The 15,138-nt window shown below is 37.7% G+C and overlaps 1 protein-coding gene across 1 annotated transcript; it reads left to right on the forward strand.

Annotated features, from left to right (window-relative positions):
* The first annotated feature begins 5,273 nt into the window (after window positions 1–5,273).
* On the forward strand, window positions 5,274–15,138 carry ttc39a (tetratricopeptide repeat domain 39A). The gene is made up of 16 exons (XM_008407881.2): window positions 5,274–5,431; window positions 6,598–6,638; window positions 6,849–6,916; window positions 7,002–7,066; window positions 7,227–7,326; window positions 7,595–7,660; window positions 8,898–9,006; window positions 9,100–9,167; window positions 9,247–9,306; window positions 9,918–10,079; window positions 10,362–10,453; window positions 11,416–11,536; window positions 12,062–12,173; window positions 12,827–12,941; window positions 13,098–13,214; window positions 13,859–15,138. Exons 1-16 carry the CDS (start codon window positions 5,313–5,315, stop codon window positions 13,971–13,973), a joined length of 1,530 nt encoding a protein of 509 aa, XP_008406103.1. The 5' UTR covers window positions 5,274–5,312; the 3' UTR covers window positions 13,974–15,138.

Raw genomic sequence — 15,138 nt, forward strand, 5'->3', positions numbered from 1 at the left:
ACACTGTAACTAATATTTCCCTTTCAATAGAAGCCTTTGAGGGCTGTGGGCCACTCCTTTGTCCCAGTTTTTTTTTTTTTTTTTTTTTTTTTTTTACTTTTCTGTCCTATTTTATAGTAAGAAGAGCCTTCTGTCCCCTGGTACAATGCGTTTGTAATTTAATTTTAGTGGTGCAGGAACAAATTTAAATACTACATTTCCCATATTCTGATGTTAAAATTATGTTTTAGAAGAGTTACCACAATGTTTTCCTGCGTAGCAGAGTAATGAGTAAGAACAGGAGACAGTGAGGGTGTCCCAAAGATGAATGTGTTGTGTAAATCCACCTTAGAACAAAAGCAAAAGACCTTGTAAAGATGCTAGCTGAGTAAAACAGCCACTCAAAACAGAAGAAGCCATCACTGAAAAATCGTCAAACTTCAGCTTGCAAATGCACGCAAAGACAAAGATGATAAATAATATGACCGTACTTGAACTTGAAAAGAAAAAAAACTACTAAGTACTTGGTGGCAGCATCATGATTTGCTTCACATAATAGATGGTAAGATGAGGAAGCATCACTATAGGGGAGCATTAAAGCTGCAGCTTAAGACATAAAAACAATAAACCGATCTTCCAAATGTACAAAGAAGCTGCTAACTTAGTTACAAAATAGCTTGGAGACAAGAAAGTCAATGTTTTAGAGAGACTGTCATGAAACTCTGATCTCAGCCTCACATGTAATTTGTGGCCAAAACTGAAAGGCTGCATGTAAGCAAAGTTGCCCACAAACCTATTTCTGTTAGACCAGTTCTGTCAGGAGAAGCGGGTCAAACTTCCTGCAAACTATTCTTCCAGTTTTGCAGAAGGATACTCAAAATATTTCATAAAAGTCATACAGTTTTTAAAAGGCAATTCTACCAAATAAGGAAACTTATGTAAGATTTTGAATTTAAAGAACATAACTCCCAAAAATCTCTCATTGTTTGTCAAATAGAAATAATTTTGGTAATCCTAAACAACATAAAACAGGACAAGTTCAGCCTAATTTAATGTCCGACAGAAAAACAATATTAGGTGCCTCGTTACATAGTAAATAGTTTTTAACTACGTGAACTTGTGCTTGGTCATGCGTCGTAGTTTAAAGCTTTTTATGTGAAAGAAAAAGTTTGACATCTACTTCTTCATTTCTTTATTGTCGAAATAATTAAATAGGTGTTCTAAATAAGATGAAACTACTTTGTAGTTTGCTTGCTTTGTCAAAGATTTTATTTGGAAGTAAAGAGCCTGACAACTCAGTCGACTTTGCTTGATGTTAAGTTGTGTTTCTGACAATGTGAAAGAGTATTTTCCCATTTCTTGTTTTCCGATCTCTCGTTTTTCCGTCTGTTCCCAGTCGCTTGGGATGAGAGCTCACATGTGTGCACACTCAGTCGCACTGAAACTAACGCATTGAACACGCCGAGTTCGATAAGTGTTTGTCACAGCTATGGTGACAAGAAGCTGCAATGCGCCGTCTTTAATATACACAGTTGTAATCAAAAAATCTGAATATTTTTGAAAAGTTCGTGTATTTCAGTAACTCGGTTTACTAAGCGAAACACGTGAAATAATCAATTACACACACAGTAGCATGCCTTCAAGCCTTTATTTCTGTTTATGATAATTTTCTGCTTAAACATTTAAGATTATAGTACTACATCAGACCAACAACAAAAGAAAAACATTTTAATACAGGCTTAATTAAACTATGTTTAACACCTGCTTTGAGGTTTTTATTTTAAAAAGGAGCTTTTAATCTGACAAACTTAAATATATAACTATAAATCTGGTCTATGCTGGTCCTAAATGTATTTAAAACTAACTTATAAAAGTCAAAATATCACAGATTGAACCAGAAGTAAACTTAAGGAAAACAGAAACGTTTTTGGCAGATGAGACATATTTTATTGTTTGGCTTCTAAAATGATTCATACAGGCAGGATTTTTTATATGTTTTAAATAAAATAAGTCAATCCTGTCAACAAGTTTTTAAGTAACTTTATGAAACTTCTGTTTTGGGTAAAAGGTTTATTTTGTTCACTCCTCATTAACTGTCTGCTGAATCATGTTACTTCTCACAGTTTAGTCCAGATGTTTCTCATTTCTGCTCTGCAATTGTTCCACCTTTGACTTTATCTGCTATGTGCATTGATATTAATAACTCTGCTTCTAACTCAAACTTGTAAAATTCAATCCACTTTGATTAGATTTTCTTTATTTTTTTATTGAAGATTGCTAACTGTATTATTGGCTTACGTGAAAGCAGGTCATTTTGTGTACTCTAGGTTGATTTATTGTATTTCTTTCCAAGTTACTCATTTGTCAAAGACAGCAAGTGAAGTTACAGTGATGACAGAGGTGCTGTGTCCATGTAATGGGAGGAATGAGTCATTAGACCTTTAATCTGACTGGTGAAGGACTGCGTTGAAGAGAAGATTGAGGGGTTAATTCAGTTTTACTGAAGCTAATTCAGTGAGCGTATAGAGAGCAGCCCAACAAGGGACAGTCAGCTGACTTATAGCATTACAATGTGACAGGACATACAAAACAGCAAATATCTGGATGGCTTTACAATGATGCTACCTACGTTTATTTACAGGTCTGGTTGAAGTTTAGCAGTTAGTTTTATTAAAAAGTCAGTAAAAATATTGTGTGTAAAAGTTGAACTGTTTAACTTTGTTTAACTTTTTAATATTAGTTCAATAAAACTAATATTATGAGGATTTCATGCAAATTAAGATCAAAAATATTTGTTCTTTTTTTACTGGAGTGTCAAAATTATTGGCACCCCTTAATTCTTCACAAAAGCATTCATTGGGATATTGGGTGTGGTCTCTGAGGTGCATGACCACTGATGAAGGACTTCCTCAGATTCATCAGGTGAGACGGATCAACTCCAGAACCTGGACTGAGTGATGCCTTATAAGGAATAGTTCATAAAATTTAGAGAAGAGAAAATGATTTAAAACAGAGCAAGCACCTTGAATGTGTTTAAACATATAGTTGGAAGAAACAGACGTGTAACAAGACTTGGCGACAGCAGACACTGAGGTCTCAGTTTCCACGGTGAGGTGCAGGCTAAATAATGAAGCAGTCCTTGCCTGAACTGCAGTGCATGTACCACTGATGGCCCAAAAGCACTAGAAAGATCAGCTCCGATTTGCTCACAGCTGTATAAATAAACCAAAGCAGTGTTGAGACTGAACCAAAACTGTATCTTTTCATGCCTGTGGGTCCGAATGAGGAGACTAAAGCATATATGGTGAAAATAACACCCCGTCTGCTGTGAAACATGGTGGGATCTTGGTGATGCTCTAGAGCTGCTTTGTCTCCTCTGACTCTGGAAACATGCAGCGTTTAAAGGGCAAAATGGATTCAATCAAAATGGATTCATCAAGAAAATGCCACAGTGGTGGGGAGGAAGCCGAAGCTTCAGCCTGGTTGAAGATCCAGACAGTGACTCAAAGCACAAAGTCATTGTAGGCACATCGAGTTTCCATCAACAGATTGCTCAGGAGCTCTGCCATGAGCTGAAGTCTGGCTAATAATCCCATCTAATAACCACATCTAATAACCACATCTGCAGAAGGTTGTGGCAGCACAAAGTTGCTCTCTTAGCTACTAAAGATACTTGCCATGAACAGTTTTCTTGTAGAAGAGCGTGGTCAAGTGCCAGGCTAATTTAGTTTATACTCTTCATTTGACGTGACTTATTGATCATTTGACCCATATTTCCGTCATGTTCAGATAAAACCTGTGGGAAAAGATTTGTACGTTATAAAATGTTATATTTCAGCTGCTTTCTCCCCTTCACACATGCAGCTGTCACAGTGTGCATGTCATGTGACAAAGAGAGCTGCAGCACTTAGTTTCTTTTTCACTGCAAACATTACAGTAAAGGGTGAAAACATCTGCATTGTAAGGAACAATCCACTCTGTCAACAAAGCAATGTGTACAACCTACAATACAATTCTCCAAGCTGTGCACACATAGTTTGATTTTGATTTTTGAATATTCCCTAATGGGAATAGATGCAAAAATGTTTTTCAGTGGTTTCTTGTAAATCCGTTTGACTGTGAAACTGTAATAGTTTGATTGTTAACATACAGTAGGTAAATTTAAACAAACAGTCATCAAAATTAATTCAGAGGAGGATGAGCTTCCGATCCAAGTGCTCAGTTTACCACGTAGAGATGTATCCGAGTTTGGACTATTTTTGCTAAATAATCGGTGTGATCCAAGAGCAGGATTATCTGTATTTATGAGGTCTTTCTGATTCTGTGTATGTCTCCTGTCTAATTTTGTCCATTTTGTAAAGAATGAGTGATGCTCCCACTGTTGCTACACTTCCTGAATAATCGAGTTGATGTGTGCAGAGCTGAGTCCAAGGCGTGCCTGGAGTGTTTGAAAGAGATTACATTACAGCTCCTCCCTTGCATCATGGAACATTGTGTTAAAAATAATCAAGCCCCTGTTTTAAAAACCAGCTGTGTCAGACAGCTAAGTTAACGTCTACAACTTAGAGGTTTCTGAGTCGGGGTTGCCGTCATGCTTATGTTACCCTGGGAAAATGTAAATGTAAAGCAAGTGCCAGTGGTTGAGCCTGTGGCCCAGCATTGTCTGGTCGCCTGCTGTTTTTATTTTTTGGTTGTCACACAGGTCTGACGTGGCTGGACCAACAGAGCTCGGGTTCATTATGACTGACTCTGATGATGCAAGTTCTGCTTTGTGCTAATTTTCAGTGATCTGTGAAAATCGGCTAATGCAAACGTCGGCGCGCGACCGGTTGGAGCTGACTGGTCACATGGGCAGGTCACATGGCTCTGTGGTGCAGTGAAGTGTAGTCAGAGCAACCCGGCTGCATTCCTGGCTGAACGTTTCTGTCAGCAAAACAAGCAAAACAACACCACAACTTTTTACGTGCAAGCGGACTGTATGCTACACATTCAGCTGCCATTGGGACCACCAACAAGGATGACTCCAGAGGAGCAGCTCTGCAGCGGACCGTAGTTCATTTGATGTACATTCATGTGGGAAAATTGGTTCTGATGATGATGATGATGATTTAAAACTGGAGCAACCAGATTTTGAACCAGTCCAACAAGTAGATCCACAGATAAAATGTCACTGATGTTGTCACTAAAACCCTCTGGATCAATCTTTGCTGAACAAAAAGTGACTCAGATTCAATCAGGCTTAAAATAAAATGTTTCTCTGCTCTCTTTTTTTTCACTATCTGACATAAAGTTCTTCATCCACCCTGCTTTCATTTCGCAGATCCAAAGACAGCATGTACCACGCTTTGACCTACGCCACTATTTTAGAAATGAAGGCCATGATGACCTTCGACCCCCAACACATTCTGAGTGCGGGCAGTACTATGAAAGAGGCGCAGACTCTTTGCCAGCGGTAAGACTTTCCCACAGCTTGAGAGTGAAATACAGCTGTTTGACCTGCCATAAATAAATAAATGAAAAAGCAGAGTGTAGTTCCTCTCCACGTTGGTCAGCAAACGAGGTGAATATCGTCTGGAGCAGAACGGCTTGCCTGACGTCTTTGTTGGATGACTGGTGTTAAGTTACCGATTCAGATGCTTCTTACGAGCACTGAATTTTGTTGTTAACGTCAAACCAAAAGCCAAAGAACAAGCTGAGATCATCCTGACCAATTAGCAGAAAAATGTTACAGAGATCTGTTAAAGTTGGTCTTAAACTCCTGTGAGAATCCAGCATGACTTTCACACAAAGACGAGATCAGACCTACACTTTTCTTCTTGATGGTTTTTAGCATTACCGAAAGCACTCGATACATGAAAACTGAACGAAAGTGTTGCATCACTGAGCATTTTCACATTTTGTCACATTACGGCCGTAAACCTTAGTGTTTTTATTTGGATCGCATGACACTGCTGTGCATTGAAAGAAAACTTACACGCAGATTTTCAATTATTATTATTTTTTTTACATTTATTTGCAAATAATTAAAATAATCCGAAAAGTCTGGCATGTATTTGTATCTACAGATTGCAGTTTCCTGGTATAACGTGATCTTTTAAAAGTCTGACTTGCCGATATCTATTTTGGCCCAAACCAATTGTCTTTAAATGTAGCGACAACGTCACTGAGTTGGCAGCAGTTGGGTGACTATTGTTAACTTCACACATGCAGACATGACCTGGTGGGCAGGTCAGTCAGTCAATCCTCTCTCAGAGCAGAGAAAAGGGGGCAGTGGCTGAATTTTGATAAAACTGATGGATTGGTTGAGATTGTTTCTCATGTATCAACTTATCTCCCAAAATAAAGAGAGTCTGGATCAACTCATCTACCTCTAAAATGCACATTAATTATTTTTATATTTGTAAATACTACTGAAAACCTTGTTAACCTTTTATTACACTTGACAGCAAGGTAAAGCTCTGCTGTATGTCACATAAAATCCCAATAACGTACACACTGACGTGCGGTTCTTATGCCTCAAAATGTAAAAGAGAAGTATGAATACTTTTGTGTTATTCTGTGATTCCAGAGTGATTAGTCAATATTTTAAAACTTGGCTTTGTCTGCTTTCCCTTTTAGATACAGAAGGAAGTCAAGCTTCTCAAAAAGCTTCACAGAAGGTCAGAGAGTTAAAAATGTCACCTCAGTTTGTCAGATGTCAGCATTTTGCATGCTTTTGCCTCTTGAATGTTTGTGTGTCAGTCTAAACTGAGAAAAGTGTGTTGGTTTGAATTGTGTGTGTGACATTAGGGTTCAGATGTGTGTGTGTGTACCCAAACTGTCAGCGGTATTGATGAAGGTAATTTGAGATGTAATCATGTTCACCTCAGAGGAACTGCATGCCGAGGTCTGCTATGCTGAATGTCTCCTGCAGAGGGCAGCACTCACCTTCCTTCAGGTCAGCCGTCGCCTATCAAACACACACACTGCAGAGTGCAGCTGAGTCAGTCTGTATATAAGCTTCTTGCTCCATTTCTGTCCAGGATGAAAACATGATTAGCTTCATCAAAGGAGGCATAAAAGTGAGGAACAGCTACCAGACATACAAGTGAGACTCTCAACCATATCCATACGCTGACTTTTAAATTGTCCTGCTTCTTTATGAACTTTTTGTTTTGTTTTGTTTTGAACTGTGTTATTTCACACTTTTTGGTAACATCCGATAATGAGCATCAGTTCTGTTTTCCCGATTTACCTCGTTCTCTCAGAGAGCTCCACACCGTCCTGAAGTCGACTGGATACACCCACGGCGACAATCACGGCCATTTTGAGGGCGGCGTAAAACTGGGAGTCGGGGCCTTCAATCTAGTACGTGTGGGGGAAAATACAACTATCAGTGTGCAAAAGTGAATGCAGTGTTTTAGAGATCTGATGTTTAAAACACAGATTTAACATTTTCAGATTCTTAGAAGCAAAGCAAAAAAAATACCCCATGAAGAATCGTTGTGGTCTGACGTGACCACATTCAAGTCCTAGTTTGGAAATTCAGGATTAGTTGTGAAAGATTCTTACATTAACAACAGACCAATGTCCTGTGATGATCTCAGTGTTTCATGTACTTCTCTGCCTCTTGTAGATGATCTCCATGCTGCCCACGCGTACGCTCAAGCTGCTGGAGTTTGTAGGATTCTCCGGTAATAAGGTGAGTTGAACTTAACCAGCGACTTGGTTCCTATTCATGAGTCCATTTTCATACTCAACAAGGACAACACAAAGGGCTCCACATTGCATAGAAACAAGCAAACTAAATTAGATAACCAAGACTAAACTTAAAGTGTGCAGAAATGTGGGAAAATGTTGTTTTTGCTGACGACGATCAGGAAACACCAGAGAGCATAAAAATCCTGAGGCGCATCGTTTTGTAAAGTATCAATGAGGGGCAACAGGAAGATTATAATTCATGAAAAGAAGAATAAACATCTACATTTACAGTATTAAAACAAAAATAAATACTTTGAATACAATCAAAATATAGCTTAAAGTAGATATAATTAACTTTAAATTATAAAAAATACTTATTGTTGAATTTCAACCAAAGGCTAAACCAAAAAGATAAGTCTTATGTTTGCTTCTAAACTCATTGGAATCTAAAACTCTTAAAACTCATAAAACTGTCTGATAAATGTAAGAGATTAAATTCTTTAATAATTTAAAGTCAATAAACGTTTATTAAAGCAGAGACTTTCTAGTGTTTGTGACAAGAAACAGGCAGCTCATTTCATGAGACTGGTCTGTATGTGATGAATATGTGATTCAGTTGATTGAACGTCCTTCTGGTGACATTTTGTCCACCTGTAGCTTTAATGTCCTGTCTGACACGAGACAGCATTTGTTTTTAAGTTTTTAAAATTTAATAGGATCTTTCTGCTCTGTTTATTTAACACCCTTCTGGTCATTATGTAATAAAATGGAAATAATTAATTTAATGTAGCAATAATAATTTAGTGGTAAATTATGATTTCTGGTGAAGCACTAAACTCCTGATATGACGGTGTTGAACCTGACACACAGTTAAAGCGTGAAATGAAAGTCCTCAGCTGCAAAATTGACTTTGAATCTGTGATCATGATGAGTAACGCAAGTACAATATCAGCACCTTAAAAGTTTCTCTTTTTATGACCAATCAGTGTGCTTCTAATATCTGAAGTTTCATTCATGTAACCAATATGAAAAGCAACCCGAGTTTGATTTGTGACTTGACTTCTCCAGCAGAGGGCAGCAGTGGAGCAGACTGGTTTATCAGGCTCAGGTGTTTAAAACCAGGAAACTCGAATCAGTGTGTTGATCATGCTCTGATTTTACTGCTTGTATTCCAGCTGATCTTCCATTAGCAGAAACTTAACTCATGTTTAGTTTTATCTGTTTGTGTTTGTGCGCAGGAGTTTGGACTTCAACAGCTTCAGGAAGGCTCTACAGAAAGCACCTTCAGGTCGTTCCTGTGCAATATGCTCCTGCTGTGTTATCACACATTCATGAGCTTCATATTGGGTAAAGCCAAGATACACACAAACACAAAGCTGCCAAAAAAAAAAAAAAACTGCAAACAAAACAAACTTAATTAGTTTTGAATGTTTTTCACAGGCACTGGGGAAGGAGACGTTGAAGATGCAGAGAGACTTTTGCAACCATACCTGAAAAAATACCCCAAGGTTTGCAATGCTACTTTTAATTCTTTTATTTTTATGACTTGTGTTGTTCCATAGCATATTATATTTTGCTTTTCTGCAGGGATCCATCTTTTTGTTCTTTGCTGGTCGAATAGAGGAGATTAAAGGCAACCTGGATAATGTAAGTACCTTCGTTGGGCCTTAAAGCAATGGTCTTAATGTCACTAAATGACCTGCTTAGTAATCAGGAGACGCATGGTGCTTCAACAAGACAACCACTCTGTTTCTGTACTGATTGTTTGCAGCACAAATATACTCTGACATTTTTCTATTTACATGTGACTCGTAAGCTTTGAGACGGGTACGAATTTAAAAAGAGATCAATTATGAAATCAACATGGAGAACAATTTAAAGACAACCTTCAAGGCTTCTTCCCTGCACACCTATAACATTTAAACTTTTGCAGTCTGTTTCTGACAGTAGCGGGGTAGACAAACTCTACCTAGAGACCAAAAGCAACAATTTCTGATAGGCTTGAGAGACTTAAAGCTCTCTTTTGTGCAACACTCAACACTGTACACACAAAAAACTAAATGAACTAATTTTACCATGTAGAAAAAAATCCATTCAAGTATGTAACTTTTCAAAATTAATTCATACAATAGATAAAATTGGTACTAAATAGTTTGAACCAGCGATATGCTGGAAATAATTCATTTTTGCAGGACTCAGTGATTTACAAAATGCAGAGGCTCAGTGAATTACAACCAGTGTTGTGTGTTTGTGTGCAGGCCATCAAGCTCTTTGAGGAGTGCTGTGAGGCTCAGCAGCAGTGGAAACAGTTTCACCACATGTGCTACTGGGAGCTGATGTGGTGCTTCACGTACAAGAGGCACTGGAAGATGGCCTACTTCTACGCTGACCTGCTTAGCAAGGAGAACTCGTGGTCCAAGGTCTGACTACGTACTCTGAGGCGTATTTGTTTGGAAGAAAAATACTTTTTTTTTTTTTATCAACTTCTTGAATTATGAGTGAATTATTTTCATGTTGATGCACATCTATAAATATGTCCACTACGGATTTAGCACAGATGTTGTAAATCTGTTCTTAGCTCAGGAGAGAAACATGAAAACTTTAAATCTGCTGACGTTTTCCAGACCTTTGTGGGTTTATTTTTCCTCATTTCTAAAGGTCTGATGAGATCGCTGTGGTAAGCATGTTTTATTTTCCCTCAGGCCACATATGCTTTTATGAAAGCAGCCTATCTCAGCATGCTGACTGACGATGACTGCCTTACCTTTGGGGAGAGCGCGCTAACTCTTTTCAGGTATGAACCCAGATAATGCTCACATTACTCACAGCAAAGGGAAACAGATAATTTATCCTGATAGTTTAGAGACGGACAGAACCATAGTAAAGTTTTTTGTTGTTGTTGATGTGTAAAGCTGAGAAAGTGGGTCATACATTAATCACCTAAAGGTAGAAAATTAAAGCTGAAACAAAACACAGGTTTGATTAGTTTGCCAGGGATGTGGTTTGTTTTGTTTCATTTATTAGCATCCGTGGCTAATAAATGTGTCACCTTTTAACCGTCCTGGAAAGTCCTGCCTCTGTCTAGAGTTCAGCATCCAAAATGGCTGCTACACGTGTAAAACAAAGTCAAAGCTGCAGGAATATATTATTTATTTGCACTTCAGTTTGTTCGTCTTTAAACAAAAAATGCTCTACATCCTCTTTCTGTTGGGATGTTTATTTTGTTCTTCAACATCCACAGTTAGAGCAATTAGAAGATGACTGGTTTTCTGTCTCATAATTAGAATGAGCTCAAGTCAACAATGACGTCATGTCTGAGCTGAGACTATTGAGGCTACAAGTTAGAAAAACTTGTAGCACATGTGGTGAAACTGCAAATTTGCAAATTGCTCAGTGATCAGGGTAAGATAAGAACATATTACTTTCATTCTTTTGCATTCAAATACAAAAAAACCTAATGGATGCGGCACAGTAGCTACTGACGAAAATAAAAGGACAATAAATTGTAAAAAAAAAAAAAAGTGCCAATAGTACCTACATTTAATGCAAAGTACCCCTCATTTTCCTTGAGACGGCTAAGTTTTCTTTTTTCTTTGAATTGTAAGTGTGTGAAGGATGGAAATGAAAAGAAACAAAAGTCAGACTGCTTGTTGAAAAAAACAGATTCAAGGATAAATGTGGGATATTTTAAGAAGTTCTGATCTCACATGGTCTCCATGTTGCTGTTATTTATGTTGTTTTTGCATTGTGTTTCAGGCAGGTCCCTGGACTGAAACAGAAAATTGCAGGAAAATCTTTGCCAACAGAGAAGTTTGCGATCAGGAAAGCCCGCCGCTACTTTGGGGAAAATCCAGTTCCTCTCCCAGCTGCTCCACTGGTCAGTACTGGAAAATCACTGTGTACTGCTTTGAAAATCCCTGTGGTGTGTCAAAAATTTCAGCACACAGAGATCAGTAAAATTTCACACTACATTGCTCTTGTCCAAACATCACTTTAAAGTCATCAACTAAATGAATCAAAGCTGCAACCAGAATATTAAGCTGTCATTTATTATTTAATGAGACCCAAATCTTGCTTCTTAGAGAACAAAGGTGCTCTGTAAGGTTAAACCTATTAAACCCAGTTATATAAGCAGAGGTCCAGTCAGCTTTTCCTCAGTGGCGTTATGGCTGTTAAGTGAAGATATATATTTATACAACTACGCAAGGCAGTGGTTAATATTGGAATAAACCAGTCAAAAAATCAGATATTTGCAGTATACATTGTTGCGTTTAGTTTCTAAAGTAGTTGTCGTCATAGTGAGTTTTGGTGAGCTGCTGACAACACACTTTGCTCTGACAATAGGAAATGATGATAATTGCTACCTGTAACTCATTTAACCTTTTTTTTGGATGATGTCCAGGAGATGATGTACATCTGGAACGGCTACACAGTCATTGGAAAACACAAAGACCTGACTGAGGGCATGCTGAAAACCCTGGATGAAGCCCAGGCAACACTTGAAAGCTTTCCAAGTATGCAAAACTCTAGAGTGGCAATAAAGTAATATTAGATTTAAATTAAGATCATTTTTAAAACTTACATTTTTGTGAAACCGTAGCTACAATTCATCCAGTGTATTTGATGCATTACCTTCTAAAGTTCAATCTTTGCGTAATTTATGTAACAACTTTAAATTCAGTTTAAAGTTAAAGTTTCTATAGAGTAGCATAAAACAGTGAATTATTTCAAAGTGGAAGGAAAGTGATACATGATTGTTTGTAAATTAAAATCTGAAGAGTTCAGCATGCCTTTATAATAAGCTCCTGTGAATCAATACATTATAATTTATCCTGCAAGACTTTTTGGCTTCATCTCTCCCAGGTTTGTCTTATTTGGATGAGAACTTTTTTTTGCCCATTCAAATGTAAATTTTCAGATTTTTGCTTGTGAAAAATCTTGAAAACCACGGATTATTTTCCGTCCATATTACACTTATTCACCAATTTGATCATTTGATTTCATATTTCACTTAAAATCCCAATAAAACATGTGAAGGTTTGTACTTGTAAGATGACAAAGTGTGAAAAAGTTTAAGACAATAAATACTTTCATAAGGCAGCGTATGGATTGTTAAATAAATGACACAATGACTCATGTTGTGTTTTTGGCGCTTGGTCTTTGTCAGGGACTGAATACACCATAGACGATCAGTGTCTGTTGAGCCTGTTGAAGGGCCTTTGTCTCAAACACCTGGGTCACCGAGAGGAGGCTGAACACTACTTTACCCTTGTCCTCTGCAAGTAAGCCTCATACACAGATGGAGTATTTTGCAGCCAGCAGAAATTGAGAAAAGCATGTTTTTTTGGTGCAACTAACCAACAGGATCTTTCTAGAAGACGAGGAGCACACAGCACAACACTTACACTGCCATTGTTGTGTTTTGTCGTTGTCTGCAGTGAGACTCAGATAAAATATGACCACTACCTGGTTCCTAATGCCCTACTTGAGCACGGTCTGCTGTGCCTGGAGCAGGGGAGAAGAGACGAAGCTATTAAACTTCTAGAAACGGCAAAGTGAGTGTTTGAAGTCACTAAATATTTACAGTAGAACCCAAATGATTCATTCCTGTTTCACATTTAGGTTCAAAGTAACCTTTCAATTTTAGCACAATGTTTCTTCTGACTGAAAGTAATACTGACATTTTGGAGCAGCCCAGCAAGCACTCCAAATTGACATTAATAGACTCTGTGCAGAAAGCAAAAAATTAGGGTGATGACAAGGAGGCCTTCCAATCCTCAAAGACTTGGAGGTTCTCACCAAAGATGAATCTCAAAAATACCAATGAAAAGCTGATCAACAACTATAACATTGGTTTGATTTCTATAATACAGTATAGGTTTTTTCATTAATTACTCAGAAAGGCATTTCTCAATAAAATGTGAATAAAAACAGATCAATTAAATTTTTTAAACAGATAAACGTACTGGCTTTTGAGCAAAATCCTTCTCATTATGAATAAAATTTTTGGTTGACTTAAATAAATTTGAAATTAAATCTGCGAGTGGCAACAATTTTGGGCTATGAGAATGAGTATATCTATGACTTAAATTACATTTAAACAGAAAATATTTTTATCCATTACGTGCCTATAATTTACACAACAACATCACTTGACATATTTTAAGTTGGCTTTTTTTTTTCTGCTGCTCTTTTTTAGGCACAATTACAAAAACTACTCCATGGAGTCACGGACGCACTTCCGTATCCAGGCTGCTTTGCACAAAGCTAAGGGAACTGGGGAGAATGGCGTCCATGTTCCTTCCAGTCCATAACGGGCAGAGGAGGGCACACCAGCGCAGTGACAGCTTTCTGCTTCTGCAACCCCACAGTGCAACATCCAGCCCGACCAGCTGCAGCCCGTTTGGGCTGAAGTGTTTATTTTATTTGTTCATCAAATCTGGAGGCAGTTGTTTATTTTCTTGTTGTTGATTTTTGGTGTTATGTGTCAAATTAGCGTGGACATCTGCATCTCTGACTGGCCTTAATTGACTTCATCTGGTTTCTTCATCCTCTTTTTAGAGAAATATCACATGGAGCTTCACATACTGATCTGACTTGTAATAGAAGCGAGTTTGGAAGTGGGTCATGTGTTTATAAAATGCTGTAGTCTTCCATCATGGCTGCTCACTTAAAAACATAAAGAGTGGCAAACAAAGTCAAATTTGTGTGGTATACAAGCTTTCCCCCCACCATCATATAGTGTACATATGCATATTCCAAAAGGTTTTTATTATGGTAAGACGTAATTATTTGTTAAAAGATTCCCAAAATATATTCATGGACATATATTTTGCTATGTATAAAAATTCAGAGCCAACTTGACCAAATTTTTTAAAATCCTTTTTTAATAGTTTTTTTGTATGCATAATTATTGGTTCACTGTGTTTTCCAGAATGAAGGAGCCTTTTATTTTAAATTTCAGGGGGGTTTTCAGTTATTTGAATCACGTCAAATAGAGGTTGGTAAGAATTTATATTAGTTGACTCATTCAGTCTTTTTTTGAGACATGAAACTGAAGGTATCAGTTCTGAAAGCCTCAATTTTCTTTTTGTGCAGACCAAATAACTCAACTCTCCAAAGTCAAAATGCCAGCAAGACTTGCAGATGTTCTGTAGATTTACCTACTGTAAGCTGCACCTTTGTACACAGATTGTCCTGTTTTAAGAGGACAGATAAACATGTCTTTTAGAAAGGCAGACTCCCTCTTTGTTGCCTCCTGGCGTGTGGGACTGGTTCCAGGGCTACTTGAGCTTGAACAAACCGGCCTTTCAAAGTGATCAGGGCTGTTTGCTTGTCCGCCTGCTGCATCCTTTTACAAGTTGAAGGAAACTCTTATTCACCACAAACCACTACAACCTTTACAGATTGCAAGAATTATCTGTTGACTCCCCTCACAGCAAAAAGTCCAGTGTTAATTTAACTTTGAAGAGTGTGGAC

This window comes from Poecilia reticulata, linkage group LG4, assembly GCF_000633615.1.
Source record: "Poecilia reticulata strain Guanapo linkage group LG4, Guppy_female_1.0+MT, whole genome shotgun sequence".
In the NCBI taxonomy this organism is placed as follows: Eukaryota; Metazoa; Chordata; class Actinopteri; order Cyprinodontiformes; family Poeciliidae; genus Poecilia; species Poecilia reticulata.

Excerpts from the sequence above, each read along its gene's own strand:
- ttc39a (XM_008407881.2), top strand. The coding sequence starts at position 5,313 with ATGTACCACGCTTTGACCTACGCCACTATTTTAGAAATGAAGGCCATG. Across the intron at positions 12,942-13,097 it reads TTTACCCTTGTCCTCTGCAA|TGAGACTCAGATAAAATATG; the intron begins GTAAGCCTCATA and ends CGTTGTCTGCAG. Across the intron at positions 13,215-13,858 it reads AAACTTCTAGAAACGGCAAA|GCACAATTACAAAAACTACT; the intron begins GTGAGTGTTTGA and ends GCTCTTTTTTAG.